Source organism: Barbus barbus, assembly GCF_936440315.1.
Source record: "Barbus barbus genome assembly, chromosome: 1".
Taxonomy (NCBI): domain Eukaryota; kingdom Metazoa; phylum Chordata; class Actinopteri; order Cypriniformes; family Cyprinidae; genus Barbus; species Barbus barbus.
Genome location: NC_136729.1, coordinates 36,314,020 through 36,333,465, shown reverse-complemented (window position 1 = coordinate 36,333,465; position 19,446 = coordinate 36,314,020). Strand labels below are relative to the sequence as shown.

Here is a 19,446-nt window from a genome sequence, read left to right as displayed (position 1 = left end):
GAACACAGAGCTTATTTTTTGCGATAATCCAAAAGCCTACTGGCTTTTTGTCGAGGGAACCAGTTTCATGCTAACAGCCGATCCGCCTACAAATTGACGTTACAGTTCCCCTACTCTATTGTACCTGGTGGACAGTGCACAATGTAAACATGAAACATAAGCCGACCTATAATGAACTGTGGTAGTTATGGAGGCCCTTCATAATGCAGAAGTCAAGTGCCTGTTCTGCCAATAGTTAGCAATGGACCTATAGTATGCAGTGTTTAATGAACAGCAGTTTTACTAAATTCATCTGAGGTAAAATTCAGTGCAGTCCCGTATCGTGACTTTGCTGGTGATACACAGCCCTAGTTTAATCATTTACTCATCTGTAAAAGTTTGGCTACACTTATGCGACTTCATGGCCCGGTTTCACAGACAGGGTGTAGACTAAGCCAGGATTAGACCTGGCTTAGAAACAAAGGTACTGATATGTTTTAAGATCAATCGATGCAAGTTTATTTCAGTTGAAAGGTCAGAATTACATTTTAGTCTAGGACAAGGCTTAAACCTTGTTTATGAAACCGAGAGAAAACTTTTTAACATTCTTTATTCTTAAATGTTATCATGCATCTCATATATACGTGTACTAGAAGCAACAATACCATTGTTTTTTATTGCTGAAGAGTGTTGAACCTTCTTCTCCTTCGTTCTACTTTACAGATGTGAATTTACTTTTCCTTCAGCCTGAGGTTTATTCATTACACTTTTTGGTGTAAAAGGGCTTTTACATTTGCTATAATTAGAACTTATCAAGTTTATACTTAAAACAATCAAGCCCTGCTCATATTTAAAAAGTAACGTAACATTACTTTCCATAAAAAGTACCTAAGTAACGTAATTAGTTACTTTTTTAGGGAGTAACGTAATATTGTAATAAAAGTAACTTTCCCCAACACTGCTTGGCAATGAAGTTATTCTCTTTAAAAAACAACAACAACAAAAAACACTTGGAGTAGTCCCCTCTCCAATCATTTTTAAACATTTGCATTTATCCACACCTGTCTGAATAGTTGAAATACACAAAAAGGAACTTTAACACTTTCAATTTACTGCTTTTTAACCCTAAAAAGGGCAAAACCATAAAGAGACATCAGAAAATTTATTTATTTCTATTTTCCATCTTATTGGAACTCAAATAATTAAATTTCATGATTTTTTTCAAAACTTGACTCTTATTCACAAACTTATCTTAATGTTTGTATCTCCCAGGATATGTCGCCCCTTTGGAGGTATGAATTCACTGAAAACAGAACACTTGTTTATCAATGCTTGTTACAGCGTGGCTGTAATTCCTGAACACTTTGGAATACAGACCTAAGATTGGTCTCTTTTTAATGAAGACACATAGCAGATTATTGCTGAAATGAAAGCATTTAAAAAAAACTAAGTATAACAAAAGTTATAGAAGTTTAAGTTTACAATAAAGAATGTAGTATACTATTTTTATTTTATATAAAATAAGTATTTTATAAAATATGTTGAACACTACAATTTCTATGAAATCAAAGCCATATGTCTAACCAAGTTGTGTTCCAAATTTGAAGTTGATATCACAACAATAATGGTTCCTGTGAGATTTAGTTTGGGCACTATACCAAAAATATCCACTGGGTTATACCCAAACTCTATTGATTTTTTTTATGCAGTTTTGTGTCACAAATCAATCATTTTCTGTCACAATATCACTTCTATTACACAAGTTACCAAATATGGAACCCTGACTGTCAGATCTTTCCAACGATATGTGCTTTGTCAAGATTACAAAAAGATCTGATTTTCTAAAACACAAGCCACAAAATCAGAGTCTACGCATATGTTTTTATTTCTTGATTTATACCCCTAAAAGAGCGACGTATCCCCTGAGATACAAGCATTTAGAGACTGATTACAAAAAATGCAAGCATTTAATTCATAAAATTTCTATATAAACCTTATAAGCTAATGCTGAATAACAGCTTTTTAACACTATAACCGCCAAGGGGTAAATTTTACCCGTGGCTGTTTTTCAAATGTTCATAAAAGATTTTCAACAAAACATTCAAGTCTCCCAGTCATTGACTTTTACTAAAATTATGTAATTTACAATCCAAATGTTGTTAAAAATTAGATAAAACCAGATAAAAAAAAAAAAAAAAAAAACAGCATTTATACCAATAAGTGCCATGCGGGTAAAATTTACCCACAATATAATGCATATATTTTTGCGGTCATTTTCTTGCCGCTTATGTTTTAACATTGTACATTTCTAGGCAACGCCTTTTACTCACTGATTTAGCGGTTATCAGTTTCATAAATGAAGTAGAAATGACTAAAAGGTGGCGAATTATGGAAGGTAGGTATTAGAAACACAAAATGCCATGAGTGATGGAGAGTCTGATGGTTAAGTTATGCGTCCTGGGTCGGCTTAGCATCTGACAGTGATCCAGACATCATATTTAGATATTTTAGCCTAACGTTACTCATAATTGGTCAAACTTTGGTTTTATTTAATTTTTGTCTTGTCATATCGTTTGCTACCGTGTTGCTATTTATTCTAGTCTGGCGTTTCCTAAAGAAAATAAAAAAATTCAATCTATGATGTCATGAATAAGCTACATTTTTTTTTTGATTACCTGAAGTTTATTGATGTTCTCTTATTCAAATTATAAATGATATAACTAAAGTTAATAATTGGGCCTAGGTGAAGCTGTGCACTTGAATTTGTCATAGCATCATCCTACACAGTGTGGTGAATTATTAATGCTCATTATTGTCTATTTTAGTCATTTAAATAACATGGGTTATCCTAATATATTAATGACATTGTATTATTATATTACACCACCCAAATATTTACTACCTTCTAATTTCAGTTGTCAGTGCATGCTTTTTTTTGTTGTTTACTGACCATAATGGATTAGTGTAGGCTGCATTAAATAATCTTTAACATAAAACAACAGGGTAAAAATATAGTTGACGACTAGACAATACTTTCATGACTCCAGACACTTCTTTGTGAAGACAGTGGCATAATACAATGAAATATGTCCTTTAGCCATATAAAAACAGTTGCCGTCCGTGTGGGTAAAATTTACCAGCTGGCGGTTATAGGTATACAGCGACCTCTGGTGGTTCTAGTGTTAAAGTCGCCTCCAACATGTGTAAATATGCGAACTAGATCAACTTTTATAGTAGGGCGAGTAGATTTCCCACTACAGGTGGCCATGCAGTTTTAAATGCTTCCTGTGAGCTAAACAATTAATGTAGAAAGAAAAAATATACCCCATCTAAAATATTCACAAAAAACGCCCTTTCAAAATGAAACCAAAAAATAAGACCTACACTTTCACTGCTTCTCCCCACAGCTTCTCAAATGTTTGCATCCCCCAGGATACGTTGCCTCTTTTAGGGTTAATACAATGACCAGGACCTTTATATTTACTGGCAATTTGAGCTTTATTAGAATAAAATCCTGAAACGCCACAAATTCAAAAGCCAAATGGCACATTGCAAATTAAAACGGGTACACAAGACTAGCCGAACATTATAAAAATGGGGGAAAAAAGCTTCTCTGAAGCCATGTTTGAAAATAATACCCCAGAAATGAGTAACTGCAAAACTGAATAAAGTTTTAAAATTCTAATATACAAGCCAAAAAAAACAAACCAAAAAAACCCACCCACACAACAACAGTTGAACACTTTCATTTCCTGAGACAGCAAACAGTGTCGTTTACACGGTCTTCTGTTGTCCCTTCTTCCCAATAAGTGACTTGTGAATATGGGGTATAACACCTATGAGGTTTGGGAACAAAGAACACAAGAATTACATTTTACAATTGGATTAGACGCAGACACCCAAAAAAAAAGGTTTATTTATATATATATATATATATATATATATATATATATATATATATATATATATATATATATATATATAGTTTATGCAAAAACAGATAAACGCCACTTTAAAAAAAAAAAAAAAACCTGATTGCCATGCATTATTTGCCACATATAGCGCGAGCTGAACCGTAAACATGTTTTGTAATAAAAGCCGGTATTGTCCACGTTCAAGGCATCGTGAGTTCACGTTTTACTGCAGAAGCCGACAAGCGACCCTGTTGTTTGTGAACAGAAGCCGAGAAGTCCATTTTAGCGAATCAATGCGCGCTGTATTCAGGTCAGGTGACAAGGCTACTTTCACTTTGAAAAGACGTGCTAGCTGAGGAGTTTCATTATTTGGACTGTTATCGTTAAACAACGTTTCTTATGGGGACGCAAGGGATTTTCACCATTTACAGGGGGTAGTCGGTGATAGGGATGCAACAATACGGTTAGCCTACGGTTCAATACATACCTCGGTTTTTTAACACGGTTTTCGGTTCGGTTTGGTTCTGATGGCTTGACACATAAGTGTTTTTTTTTTGTTATTCTATGCTTAGGCAATAGGAACAGTAAGAGGTTAAGGAGAAAAAAATAAAAACGATTTATTGCAATGCTCCTTTATTTTACTTAAAAGCCAAGAACAGTAGCCTACACTAGTTCCTAGTGTATTGTATAATAAATAAAAAATTAACACTGAAATCTTAGAGCTGCTGGTAGCCCATGTACAAACTGGGGAACACATAAATTTGTTGTTTCTTTTGCTCAAATAGCGTTATACAAAGCTTATTTCTCAGGCTAGATCAGCCAGTGCGCATGCGCAGTCCTGAGCGCGAGTCTCAGAGCGCTGACTATACTCAACGGCAAAACCGAAATGTCTCCACACCGCGGATTTGAAAGACGCCGGCGCTTCCTCGTACTGTTGCCTCACTTCACCGCAGCTCGCCATGTTAAAGTGTGGAATGATGGTTAAGCGCCCCCTAACTTTAGAGCATATGATTGAATATTCACTCGCGGGAAGGAGTTTCCTCATCTCAGCTCGTAGACTTACAGGCACACACAAACAGTCAATTCGGAGAGAAATAAAACGCACATAAATTATTTAAACGTAAAACCGAAAAAACCGCAATTCACAAGCGCGTATTGAACCGTGGATGTCGTACCGAACGGTTCAATATTATATTGAGAATTGTGGCATCCCTAGTCGGTGATATAATTGCCATCCGAATCCAGAATGTGCGTTTTTCTCTCACCACCCCTGTAAAAATCCCCAGCCGAATTACCTGTTTTTTGACAAACACCAAGGTCGTGTGGTAATTTAATTGCTGTCCGAATCCACATCTGAGTTTACGAGAAGAAATCGATTCAAAATTCGAAGGTGACTTAAGCCCGATTCAGACGGTAATGGTTTCTCATATGGAGGTCTGTAAAAATAAATTTACATATCACCTCAGTGATAAAACGCATGCATTTGGAAGGTGATTTATTCAGTGGACGAGTGAGTTGTGATCCTACGAACCCGGGAATACGCTGCTCACGTGGCCAGTCACATTAAATTTATTCTTGTGTAAAATGTATTTTTATTATTCCAAGCATATTTTATAATATATAATCGTACTTATTATTTGATATAGATCTGTTTAAAAATAGGAAAATAGACGTGCTATAGTTGTATATAATTATACGCGATATATATCTGATAATACACATTTTAAAATTGTATTGCATACCTGTGACTGCCATAATAAAGACCCATTTCAAATGTTAAAGTACTTTTTTTCTTTCTGCACCCAGTCGCTGTGGTGGAGCAGTTATTATATTGTTCTTTTAAATACTTTCCAGCATTTCAGAAATAAATATACAACCTCACAGTGTTATGGAGTGCTCAAAAAGAGATTAAACACTGAATTTTGAATAGATTTCTTCTCGTAAACTCAAGAGATGACCACACGACCTTGATGTCTGTCAAAAAAAAAAAAAAAAGTAGGTAATTCAGCCAGGGATTTTTTACGGGGATGGTGAGAGAAAAATACAGACATCCTGGATTCGGACAGCATTAAAATCACCAACTACCTCCTGTAAATGGTGAAAATTACTTACGTCCCCCTGAGAAACAATTACGGTCCAAACAGGGCTTAAAAGTGATCGAGGATGGATAATTTTGACGGACTTGATGAACCGGTGATATCTTCTTCAGGTTGTAAATGAAAATAAAAACGTTTTCACGGAACCTTGCAAAACCAGCACGTTAGAGTGGTGAGGGAAAAGCTCTGTGTATTGCGCGAAATCACATCCATACAGTCTATAGCCCGATTCGGACGGTAATTGTTTCTCAGGGGGACGCAAGTGATTTTCACCATTTACAGGAGGTAGTTGGTGATTTACTTGCCGTCCGAATCCAGGACATCTGCGTTTCTCTCTCACCACCCCCATGAAAATCCCCGGCCAAATTACCTACTGTTTTTGGACAAACACCAAGGTTGTGTGGTAATTTAATTGCCGTCCGAATCCACATCTCTGAGTTTACGAGAAGAAATTGATTAAAATTCAGCATTTAAACCCTTTTTGAACACTCCCGAACACCGTACGGTAACTGTTGTACTTCGGTGTAATTTGCATACATATTTACTTCTGAAGTGCTGAAAAGTATTTCAAAAGAACAATACTTCATAACTGCTCCACCACAGCAGACTGGGAGCAGAAAGAGAAGAAAAGCACGTAAACATTCGAAATGGGTCTTTATTATGGCAGCGGCAAGTATGCAATACAATTTTAAAATGTGTATTATAAAGGCATATATATCACGTATAATTATATACAACTATAGTGCGTATTTTTCTATTTTTAAACAGGAGATTTAAATAATCAAATAATGAATAGGATTATACATGATAAAATATGCTTGGAATAATAAGAATACATTTGTAAATAAAATTAATTTTATTTACGGCACACAATGTGACTGGCCACGTGAGCAGCACTTTCTCTGGTTCGCAGGATCACTGTGAATAAATCGCCATCTGAATCCATGAGTTTTATCACTGAGGTGATATGTAAATGTATTTTTACAGACGTCCATATGAGAAATCTTATGATCACAACAACAACGCTTCTCAGGCATCTACATTGTCATCCGAGGAGATTAAAGATTAAACGAGTGTTTTTTTTTTTAAACTCTAAAACATGAAATGTGGAGTTATCTGCTTTTGCCAAAGCCGACAGTTGGAGTTACCTGCTTTTGCTATAAAACAAACTTTTAATATGTAATAAACAAACATACTTTCAATTAGGACTGGGCAGCATATCGAGTTTGTACAATATATCGATATATATTTTTATAAGCGATACAGTATGAGGCAATATCATTTATATCGATACAGTAGTTTGATTCGAGGGCATCTGAAAAAATATAGCGGAGGACACAGACTGAACTGCTGCGGAGAAAGTCCATCATACAATTTGTTCTTCCTGTATCAAGCTTTATATGAAGGGCTTTAAAAACTCGGAAGATATAGTAGCCTATAGTTTATAGTTTCAGTTTAAAGTGGCTCTGACAGAAAGACTGAGTGTGCCGCTGACAGAGACACGCTGTTTAATGTGTTTGAGACGTGCTGTTTTCCGAAATGCATAACTTACATTTCATAGGTATATTCTCCATCTGTAAATGTTAGAAAGCCATGGAAATATTTTCATTTTGAAGTCAGAAGTACATGAGATTTTGCTTTGCACCACTAAACTTCACAGACTTAATTTAGAACGAGCGCTGCCATGCGCATGTGCGCCAAACAGACGGAGCTCAATTAAATACGAGCACAATAACTCTGACTAAAATATACATTTTGCTGAAATAATTGTAGTTAACAATAAATGTGACATATGTAGAATTTTAAACCTGCAAGTACATTTGTATAACACTAACTCTAATTAGGGTTTATCAAAATAGTCTTTTTACTCAATTAGTCTGTGCTTTATCAGGGCTCCAGACAAAAAAAATCGAGTAAGGAGCCATTGGCTCCTATAAAAGAAAAACTTAGGCGCCAAATTATTTTTTTAGGTGCCACAGAATAAAAGTGGTTTATTTTATTATTATCATTTTATTTTTCCCCCCTATTTTAACATTTCAATCATTTTGTCATGTGTTTATGTCTTATCTTTTCTAGGCTTTATCAGCATTTTAATCCATCTTGTAGATGATCAGGTCGACCGGGGGACTAAGGTTCACTTAAAGTGTGAATTAAATGTCTTTTACAACTTGAAATATACAGTCACAAAGAATTGTTCGTTACACAGAATCTGTACCAATATCATGGACCATAAGCATCACTTGGCAACTGAGTGCAGTGCATCCTATAAATGTTGCCACGTCTTTCACACATTCAGTCTGTTTTTCTTCATTAGTAAAATGCAATTTTATAGGAGGAGTTGAATCATGTACAACAGAATAAGTAAAAATATTAATATGCAACAGCGCATAAATATAGCAAAACGCTCCTCTTTATAGTTATTTTTCTAGCTGACTGATGAGTTTATGGACACTGAGTGGTTATTCTGAGGTAAATGTATTACAATGCAATGTTTACAAGCTTTATACATTTCCTCAGTTTGAAACACTGAATGAGCTTTTACATGAAACATTTCAGTAAGTTGTACTATAGGCTTTCTTATTGCATACCTTTTGATCATGTTCATTTCATACTAAAGTAGTAAATCGAAATATATAATGGGTTCACTTGCTGCTTTAACTGAGGTGCTAAAGAGATCGCGCCTGAGCATTAAGTGCGATACTCTCCGCTCGCACGATCCGGACGCATACACGGACCGTGTGGACGCGGGGTACTGGTGTTTATATTACCGAAAGTATGCGCTTGTGGTCCGCATTAAAGAGCACCCCAAACCGCAGAATTTGAATTTCGTAGCATTTTAAAGCTGATACTTTGTTTATTAAAAAGTAAGACAGCACAAAGCTTTTTGTGATTACTGGATGGCAAGTGCGCTTCAAATAACAGGAAGTCCACGCATTAACAGAACACAGCATATAGACTAAGATCTCGATAAGTATCCACAGAGCTGACAGCTTTACCTGTTGAAGTTTGTTCAAGTTGTGCACGAAATAGACACGGCTTTTCTGCACATGCACTTTGGGGCTGTTTACACCTGGTCACTTCATGCATTTTTTTCCTGATCGGATAGCTATCTGATCCTGAAAAGACCAGGTGTAAATGCCGTCCGAAACGCATTCGAGACGGATATAAATCCAATCGCTCGAAGTACTTCAGGAGGTGGTCTGGGCGAAACCGGACAAGTGTAAATGCATCTGGTTGTTGAAACCACATATGGTAATTTTACTCCTCCCATAATATTAAAGTAATAGACGTGTGAGATCGTTTTATAGCCTATATGGCATGTTATAGTCAGATATGACAGCGCAATGCAACAAGCATCACCGCGGATGAGTAGCAGAGTATTTCTTCAGCAAGCGACGCGCAAACTGAATGAACCTGAAAGTAAGTCGCAGACGCTCAACACACAATCTTCTTCATTAAAAGTAGCGAGACTAGCCTATCTTTCCAGTGCTGATGCCGCGCGCTCTCTTATCGCGGTCTCTGATATTGAAATTAGCTGATAATTAATAAAATTATCCATTGCTATCATTGACGTGAACTCCGTTATATTTGCATATGAAGTGGGAATTGAAGAACGGATTTATATCCGTTTTGCGAAGACCCATTTATGTGGCCAAGTGTAAATGGGGAAACGTTTTAACAAATCATATAGATATCCGATCAGAGAAAATGCATGAAGTGACCAGGTGTAAACAGGCCCTTTCAGGTCTCTCTCACTGCGTTCAGCAGACTGTGTGCGGCAGAGACGAGGACTGTTTGAAACTCTTTTCCAGTAAAACTTTGATGCGCATCGTCTTATGTAAGTTTAATACGTGAACATAAAAGATGTGAGCGCAAAACAATCGGGAAAAAAGTCCTTTCATGCAAATTATATATAGTCGCCAGTGGCGACCTCAGCAAAAACTTCACTCGCAAATCAATATTTTTGGTCGCAAATGCGACCATTTTAGTCGCAGTTTGGAGCCCTGCTTTATTTTCATTTTAGTATAGTAAATTTAACTTCTTTTAGTTAATTTAACTGCTTTAAAAGTATTATTTGTTTTTCGATTGCAATGTTACAATGTAATGTAATTTTAACCCTTTTGCACAAATTACATGCCTACATGGTTACATTCACTTTGTTTAATCCAAATACAAAAGCATAGAAAAAAACCCAAGATATATACCGTATACCGCAAATCAGCAAAAAAAAAAAAAAAAATGAATTTTTGCTCATATCGCCCAGCCCTACTTTCAATTAACTTTAATTTTGTAAATGACCTGTATTTGTTTAAGTTATTACTACTTAAAACAACCCAACTGCAGTTTGATTGATATTACTTGGAGTGCGGAAAAAATAAATAAAAAACTTGATTTCTGAAAATAAATAAAGTTATCGGTTTTTGCAAATACACATATACATATATGAGAAAACTTACCACCACCCGCAATAGTCGCCTTAATGAGGGAGTCCAACTCTTCATCGCCTCTGATTGCCAACTGTAAGTGACGTGGGGTGATTCTTTTAACCTTCAGATCTTTAGATGCATTTCCTGCTAGCTCAAGTACCTTAGTGTAAAAACAAGCACATTAACTCACAGGTTTGATAAACCTCTGCCCCAAAGCAGTCTCTTTTTACTTACTTCAGCAGTCAAATACTCCAGAATAGCAGCGCTGTACACTGCGGCGGTGGCTCCGACGCGCCCGTGGCTAGTGGTCCTGGACTTCAGGTGTCTGTGGATACGACCCACTGGAAACTAAATTTGACAAAGATGAGAGACGAATAAGTTATACTGGCTCGAAGCATGCCATTTTCCATTAGAAAAATAGTATAACCGCCCGAATAAGAATTTCCAAACGAATTTGTAGTTGAAGGAATTGAATTAAAGCCTTTGTTCATTACGGTGGTATCAGACCTGCAGTCCAGCCCTCTGTGAGCGCGAAATAGCCTTTGCTTTCGCCTTCCCGGAGTCCTTTCCTGCTTTACCCCCAGCCTGCAACCAACAGAACCACATTCACTCATCGTGTTTTAAGTGTAAAAGGTCTCAAGACCTCAGTTAACATTACGAACAAGACTGCGCTAAAATAACGTCGGCACACATTACAGATTCGCTTAGTTCGCGGCGCTGGTGTTGATAGGACGCCAGTTAGCACACGAGCTACAGCTAACTAGCCGCACAGACTAAGAAATCATTTTAAATGTAAGTTTAATTTGTTAGGCGTATATACAAAATACGAATGGATCAAAACATACGACACAGAAGGAAAATACTCACCATTTTGCAATTTGTGAATGTCGATTGCTTGAACTGATCCTGCACAAACCTGTCCTCACCAAATTCGAACTGAGTTACGCGCCTTCGGTGTGTGTAAATATAAACCGCCTCTAAATCCGGGACTCTCGCCTTGGAAACTAGCCAATCAGCTTCGTGTTTTGTTGTTTGGCTCATACATAGACCAGAGCCGTTGAGAAACAGAGTTGCGACAACGGAAGTTTAAAACGCTTGATCGTCACGTGATTCACGTAGACCTCAAATAGTTCCTGGAAGTTCATAGCGGGCAATTGGAATGCTTTTTTTTTTTTTTTTCCACACTTATTTACAAAACACAATTTACTAAATCTCTCGTCGGGAGACTTTTAAGCATAACATAAGTAAACACAATTAAATGGAACAAATTTCAATAAAGAAAATAAATACAAATAAATGTAAAATAAAATAAATTAAGCAAAGGCACTTCAGTCCATAAGGCATGTCAAAGTTATTCATATATATATATTGACCACAGTCTTCATATATTCTTAAAATAAAGTTACATGGAAGCTTTACAAGTTACAATGACAAATATTTTGAGACATCTTCACATAGAGAGTAAATGTTGTCACTGGAATCTTTCAGAAGTTTCAAAGGAGCAAAGTATTCCCTCAATTCAATTTTAAACACCATTAGGGATGGATTTTTGTTTTGCCATTTACATTTATGAATATGGTATTTACCCATAATTGTTATGATATTGTACATTCTAAAAAGTTCCTTCGGAAGGTTTTCCTTACCAAAAAGAATTTGCTCTAACTTTAATTGTGTAATTCTCTCCATTTTTGTTTCCAGCCAACTCATGACATCTTGCCAGAATATTTTTATCTCTGGACAACAAAAAAACAAATGTTCAATAGTTTCATCTTCCTGGGAACAGAACACACATGGCTCCACTTCAAAACCAAATCTCTTTTTAAGCATATCTGCTGCTGGATAATACCCATTTATAATTTTGAATTGCATTTCTTTGATTTTAGGAGGTATAGGCCATTTCATGAATTTGATGTATTTATTCGTTATTTTGTCATCATAATGCCTTATTTTTATATTTTGGTCAAAATCATGAAATAGTTTACATTTGTATATTTTGCTAATACACTTGTTGTTACATTTTTGCTTTTTTTACTTTTGGAATAATGTAAATAGTTTTGTATCATATTTAATAGGGCTATTGGTATTGCTTTACATACCTTATTATAATCCCTTATTAAACTTTGTATATTAAATTTTGTTTTAAAATCTGTAAACCTAAGAAAATTACCTTGTTCATCTAATATATCTGTGATGAAAATGATTCCCTTTTCAAACCAATTTCTGAAAAAAAGTGTTTTTCTACTTATTGTTATCACTCTGTTGTTCCACAAGGTGGAGCCATGTGGTGTAAAATTATGAGTAAATACCATCTTCCAGTAGTGGAGAACTTGTTTATGATATTCAGACAGTTTTAGTGGCAATTTGGATACCTCGAAATCGTACTTTAAAAGAAACTCTAAGCCTCCCACTTTATCAAAAATATTTTTGGGAATACGATACCATAAAGAATCAGGTTTATCTAAAAAGCCTTTTACCCAGTTAATTCTAAAAACTCCAACCATAGATTCAAAATCAATTGTTTTTAACCCACCTTTATTATAGTCCTTTACAAGTTGTGATTTTTTGATATAGTGCGTTTTATTACGCCAGATGAATTGGTAAATTATAGTGTTTGCTTTTCTTATGTTTTGTGAACTAATACAGAGAGAATAGCTTGGGTAAATTAAATTAGAAATCCCTTCTGATTTTGACAATATGTTCCGTCCTAAAATAGTTAAGTCTCTTATTAACCAAAGATTTAGGTTTCTTTTTATTTCTTCAATTTTCTCTGTTATATTTTTGGATTCTCTTATTGCCAAGTTTTTAGATAGATGAATTCCCAAGTATTTAACATCATTCTTAACTGTAATCATCTCCAAGTCTGTCTCAGTGCAATTATACAAGGGTAATAGTTCACATTTTTTTTGATTAAGGCAAAGACCTGATGCCCTTGAAAAAACAGAAATCGCATTTAAAGCCTTCTGAAGAATTGATTTGTCCTTTAGAAATATCACTGTATCGTCAGCAAATTGGCTCATTTTCAATTCGGTATCACAAACGTTTATCCCTTCAAGTTCTTTATTATTTACTACATAATAGGCCAAAAGCTGCGTACAGAGAGTGAATAATTTTGGTGAAATTGGGCAACCTTGTCTTATTCCACAAGAGACATTAATTCTTGGAGTGATGCCTGATTGAAGTAAAATATAACTGTATATTTGGTCATAAAACATTCTGATTACCTTACAAAAGTTGTTGCCAAACCCAAAAAGTTGGAGCGATTTCAGTAAGAAGTCATGTTCGATAGAATCAAATGCCTTGAAAAAATCAATAAACAATATTAAGCTTTCTGTGTTAATAAGGCTCTGGTAATCTAACATATCCATAATTAATCTCACATTGTTATGAATATGTCTATACCTTTAATAAAAGCTGACTGAAATTCGTCTATTAAATTGTTCAAGACATTTTTTACTCTATTAGCATATACTAAAGCTAGTAATTTATAATCATTGCAAAGTAGTTATAGGTCTCCAATTATTTAATAGTAATAAGTCTTTATTGGGTTTGGGCAACAAGGTTATCAGACCAGTTTCCATTGTAGGGGATAACTGACCATTTTTTATGCAGTCGAGATAAGCATTAAATAATAAATTTTTAATATCTGTCCAAAAAGTCTTAAAAAATTCTATAGATAAACATCAATGCCCGGTGATTTACCATTTTTCATTTGTTTTAAAGCTGTTTCAATTTCTGTTAAAGTTACATCTCTTTCTAGTAAAAATTTGTCTTCATCTGTTAGTTTTGTTACATTTTCTTTTACACTATTCATAAAGGCATCACAATCATCACTCTGAAATTTTTTCTTATATAAGTTGCTATAGAATTGACATACTTCCTCTGTTATTTTATTTATGTCTTGAATAATATTTCCATTTTGGTTTAATTGTGTTATACATTTTTTAGCCTGTCTCCGTTTTTCAAGGCTATAAAAATATTATGAGTTTTTTTTTCCCCCTGCTCAATCCATTTGGCTTTTGATCTTACAAAGGCGCCTTTTGCTTTCTCCAAGTATATAACATCTAATTGGTTCTGAACAGGCCCGGCCCAAGCCTTTATGGGGCCCTAAGCAGAATTTTATTTGGGGGCCCCTCGGTGCCGCCAATATGACTGGTTATTGTGAAAGCTTGATTATTCACACACTCTAACACACCCATTATCAGTTGTGTTTGTTGTAGCTGTTGCTTACATCATACCAGTGTCTGCCTGCATGTTTTTACCCTTCTGTGGTTTTGAATAACAGTTGCACACTTACAACAGTGGTCAGGTGTTAATTTTCACTTTAACATTCAAAGTCTTAGGCTCGGTTTCACAGACAGGGCTTAGACTAAGCCAGGATTAAGCCATAGTTCAATTAGGACATTTAAGTGATTTTTATAAACATGCCTTAGAAAAAAGGCATTACAGGTGTTCATCATAAGACAAAACAAAAGCACTGACATGTTTTAAGATCAGTCGGTGCAAGTTTCTTTCAGCTGAAATAGCTCAGATTCACATTTTAGTCTAGGACTAGGCTTAAGCCTTGTCTGTGAAACAAGAAACCGGGGGTTAAAGTATTAAGTGGCATACTTAAAGTATTAAGTGGCATATAAAATAACAATGTTATTTTAACCACATAAATATTAATCGAAGTTGTACTTTTATTACAAGTCATACTTTTTTATAATAAATAATAAACACAACAGTGAGCATCTATATAAAACAACAACTCTTAATTTATATCTAGCTAATTGAGGCATAATGATATTGGAATATAATAGCAAAGACGCTAAATGTAGGCTGAGGAGAAGCTTACTTTTATTACAAAAATATATACCCAGGAAAGTTATGGCAATTTTTACTGATCTAACCAGGGGTGCATTTCCAAAAAGCAACTATGGTCTCAAGTTCTGTCGTTACAAATAGAGTTCAGTGGAAATAACGACCATAGTTAGCTAACAATGGTTTACAGAAACGCACCTCTGATTTGTGCCACAAAACCCCCTCCACCCGAAAAACACCATTGATTTTAACCCTTTGAGCCAGAGAAAGACGAGCTCTGTGCTTTTCATATTTCATAACTGTTCAGTGTTTTCAACTAAATACAGTTTATTTTAGGTTTCAGACATTTAAATACACTTAAGTAAAAAAAAAAAAAAAAGACATTTAGTTTGTTATAGGCTATAGGCAACACGATGATTTCTATGGAAAGTGGCAATAATAATCCTTTCAATTAATGGACGACATGGTTTATTCCTATCAAATATAGGCTACACATTTACCATAAAGTTTACTCTGTTTTTCTCCCAGCTGACTGACCACATACTTGCATGTATTTCGGGAGAAATAGGTGAATTTACGTGATGTTAATCCGACAGATCCACACGGCGGCGTCCCGCGCATATTATTATTATTGTGCCTGCATGACACGTCGCTATGGAAATAATCAAATGATATGCATAGAATATTTAATTATTTAATATTTCACTTTTGTATAATTACCACTGTCCATTGACATATATCACGAATAAAGGATCAAATAAACGGTCATTTTTAATGTAGACTACTCTTGGGGGCCCTCTGGTGGCCACGGGGCCCTAAGCAGCCGCTTAGTTCGCTTATGCTTTGGGCCGGCTCTGGTTCTGAAGCATGTGTAACTCGTGTGTCTCTTCTACAGTTATGTTAGGTTGTCCACATAATAAACTTATCTTTTCAACTATTTCCTTTTGTTTACGTTTACGGTTGTCGGCTATTTTCTTACCAGTTTACTTATATCTGACAACCACTCCCATTTACTTATATCTGACAAATCCATGTCATCAGTTTCAAGACATATTATTCTAATCTGGCAACAGAATTCTTCGTTCAGCAACAAGGTATTGTTAAATTTCCAAATATTGTTTGATTTTTGTTTTTGTTTGACTATTGAGAGTAACAAACCAATAAGACAATGATCCGTGAGAGGAGATGATTGAATATCACATTTTGGTGTAAGATTAGTAATATTTGGAGACACAAGCCAATAATCTATCCTTGAACATAGGTTAGCATCTGCTGGGCTGATCCAAGTAAATTGCATTGTGTTAGGGTGTGTCACTCTCCAATAATCTACCAAGTTATTGGATAAACAAAAATTATTTAACATGTCATTATATTCTGGTTGTAACCCCTTGGGAGGTTTCCTGTCAAGCCAGGAATTAGGTGCTATGTTAAAATCACCTCCTATTATTATGCTATCCGTGCCATAAGTTGCACTCCATTCCCTGATAGCTTGAGTTAACTTTAACATCATATTTTTATTGAGAGACCTGTTGTTGTACCCATATACATTAATCAAAATAATTTTAAAATCAAATACTTCAACCACAACCATTAGCCAGTGACCTGCTTCATCACTTTTATAATCAATAATTTTCCCCACAAACCTAAAAAATAAAATAATCACTCCTGCAGAGTGAGAAGTTCCATGTGAATACAAAATATTGTCTCCCCATTGTTGCTTCCTAAATTTTTCATCGTCCTTATTAGAATGTGTCTCTTGTAGCAAAATCAGGTTGGCTTTGACTTCCTTACAAAATAAAAAAATGGCCTTACGCTTAATATTATTCTTTAAACCTCGAACATTTAAAGAACTAAAAACAATAGACATACGAATGAAACAAAATACACGCTCTTAGATGCGCTTAGAAAATAGGATTTAAGGCAGGAATGAACAATCTGTCATAGATTTCAACTTTGACATTAACAGTAACAGTCCCCTTAATCAAACTTTCTGAATCAAGGTGATGACACTAAACTTAACCTGTGAAAGGTGCCTCCACTCTTTTTCCGTCTATAATAGCATACCCTTCCTTCAATACGCTTTCTTCCCGTTGCGTCTGGCCTCCTGTACCGTCGGATACAACTTTGCCCGGGCTTCACGATCTTCTTTTGACCAGTCCTGTCTAAATTGAACATGCAGCTCCTTGCAGACTCTGGCCTCCCTCGACCTCCTCCAGATCTCGTCCCTCGTCGTCCGCATACCAAACTGCATGATGATCGGTCGTGGTCTCATGTTGAAGGCGGGATCATTTTTTTTTCCCAGACGATGGACAGTATCAACCTTGTCTCGTAGTTGTTCCACTGAAATCGGAATCACTCTTGTGAGAATACCGATCACCATCTCTCTTGTATCCTCGTTTTCCTTCTCCGGTAGCCCGATCAATTTGAGATTCCATCGTCTTCCGTATCGCTCGATTTCCCGGCATCTTTCCTTCAGCTCCTTGTTCTCTTTTGTCAGTCTATCCGCTTGTGCTTTGAGTTGAATTATTTCATTTTTATTTTCTGTCACCTTTTTTTCGCTATTCTGGATGCGCTGTTCAAAGTTTTCAAACTTTCTTTCGAACGCATCCAGTCTTTCCTCAAATCTTTGTGACAGAGTGTGAATAGCATCGTATATGCTTTCCATGCTTATTTCTTTTGATTCATCTCTCTTTTTCAATTTTTTTGGATTTGGACTCTGTAACGGAGTGTGGTCGCTCAGAGGTTTTGCCCTCTGCATCTCTTCTTCAACAAGTTCGTCAAAACATGCCTCACGTATCCCGTCCACACTGTAGTCATGATCATTGAGGCCATCTTGGTCCTGAGTATTAGCCATTTTTTTTTCTGGTGTATTATTTTGTGTGTCTTTTCAAAAAAGTGACTCACTATAGTCTTTTAAGAGTGTTATTTACCTCACAATGGCTTAAGGGGTGACTGTTTTGGTCATTAGTAGACAATAAAATTATTTATTTACATTATTTATAAAATAATGTATACGTAGCTGCATCAGTCTTGTTTTTAAAAGATAAAATCCGCTAATATTTGAGGATTAATTTGGTCAGCTATCCATACCTGCCTTGTTAACATATTTTTGGCCGAAGTTACCATTATAAAAGTCCATGTTATTTAAACGACATCGTGGTCTTTTACCAAGGTAACTTCAGATTCTGAATATATATATGTGTGTGTGTGAAAATGCATTCCAAATAAGTGAAGATATTTTAAGATTAAGTGAAAAGGAATCTTGTTTAATGTTTTTGATTCTTGTGCACCCCTTTTATTAATATATAAAAATCTATTTGTAGTATATTCAAATTTAAAACAACTTAAAACATTTTTACACATTAAATCATAGTTTATGTATGTTGACTTTTGTTATGCTCTTATTTATAGCAATCTATTTATACATTTATAATAAACTATACATATAATTAAATAAATAATTCCCATTTATTTGTATAGAACGTTTTATTATACACAGTTTCAAAGCAACTTTACAGAAAATGAATGTTTCTATATTACAAATAAGAGTTCTGTTAACAGGTGTAACGGTGTCAAAGTAATGTTCATATGGCAGAAATGTTCTAAAATTAGACTATACAAATCATGCAGTTAAGTAATGTCATGTATTCAGAAACAATGAAACATGTATACAGAAACAATGAACAAATTAAAGCAATGGTTACATGATGTGATCATTACAATGCAAGGAAAATTTATCAGTTTTGTATGTTTATTCAGAGTCAGCTTCATCTGAAGTCCTCTCAAGGGTTGGCGTCATCTCTTCACAAGTGATGGGTCATCTGAAGTCTTCATGAGAGGCTGGATATAGTCAGCAGGAGCAATCTATAGATTACATCAACAAAATGTGATGGAATCATACTTGGGAACTGGCACTTTTTCACAAAGAACAGGGAGAGACTTGCCAAACCCAGTGAAGAGACTCATTGTGAGGGTGATGTCTTATTACAGGGAGTCTTCAGGTGGTTCTTGTTCTGAGCAAGATAGAGAAGGAGAAAAACACAGGAGAAATGGTTAAGTGATGCTCCATCCCATTTCAGTCCTGTGGCATCACTGCTCCTTCAACACAGTACTTCTATAGTTGCTAAGACGTTTAAGTATAAAATACAGTAATAATGTACAGGTTTACTGTGATTACTTCAGTAAAATATTATAAAATACATTTTTGGTCTAGCGTAATTCTGAAATTAA

At 35.3% G+C, this 19,446-nt stretch overlaps 1 protein-coding gene across 2 annotated transcripts; it reads right to left on the bottom strand.

Moving 5' to 3' along the window:
- Positions 1-478: 478 nt before the first annotated feature.
- LOC306866743 (histone H2A.Z-like) lies at positions 479-11,522 on the bottom strand. Of its 2 annotated transcripts, XR_013783964.1 has the most exons (6): positions 11,284-11,520; positions 10,924-11,001; positions 10,651-10,764; positions 10,447-10,576; positions 3,701-3,815; positions 479-1,282 (listed from the first exon to the last, which is right to left on the bottom strand). XR_013783964.1 is itself a non-coding variant. In XM_079412067.1 (5 exons), exons 1-5 carry the CDS (start codon positions 11,455-11,457, stop codon positions 3,754-3,756), a joined length of 558 nt encoding a protein of 185 aa, XP_079268193.1. In that variant the 5' UTR covers positions 11,458-11,522; the 3' UTR covers positions 1,842-3,753. The 2 variants fall into 2 exon arrangements, 1 of the variants encoding a protein (XP_079268193.1); XM_079412067.1 differs by lacking the exon at positions 479-1,282 and having other exon boundaries at positions 1,842-3,815; positions 11,284-11,522.
- Positions 11,523-19,446: the final 7,924 nt, after the last annotated feature.

Excerpts from the sequence above, each read along its gene's own strand:
- LOC306866743 (XM_079412067.1), bottom strand. The coding sequence starts at position 11,457 with ATGAGCCAAACAACAAAACACGAAGCTGATTGGCTAGTTTCCAAGGCG. Across the intron at positions 11,002-11,283 it reads CATTCACAAATTGCAAAATG|GCTGGGGGTAAAGCAGGAAA; the intron begins GTGAGTATTTTC and ends TGTTGGTTGCAG. Across the intron at positions 10,765-10,923 it reads CACAGAGGGCTGGACTGCAG|TTTCCAGTGGGTCGTATCCA; the intron begins GTCTGATACCAC and ends TGTCAAATTTAG.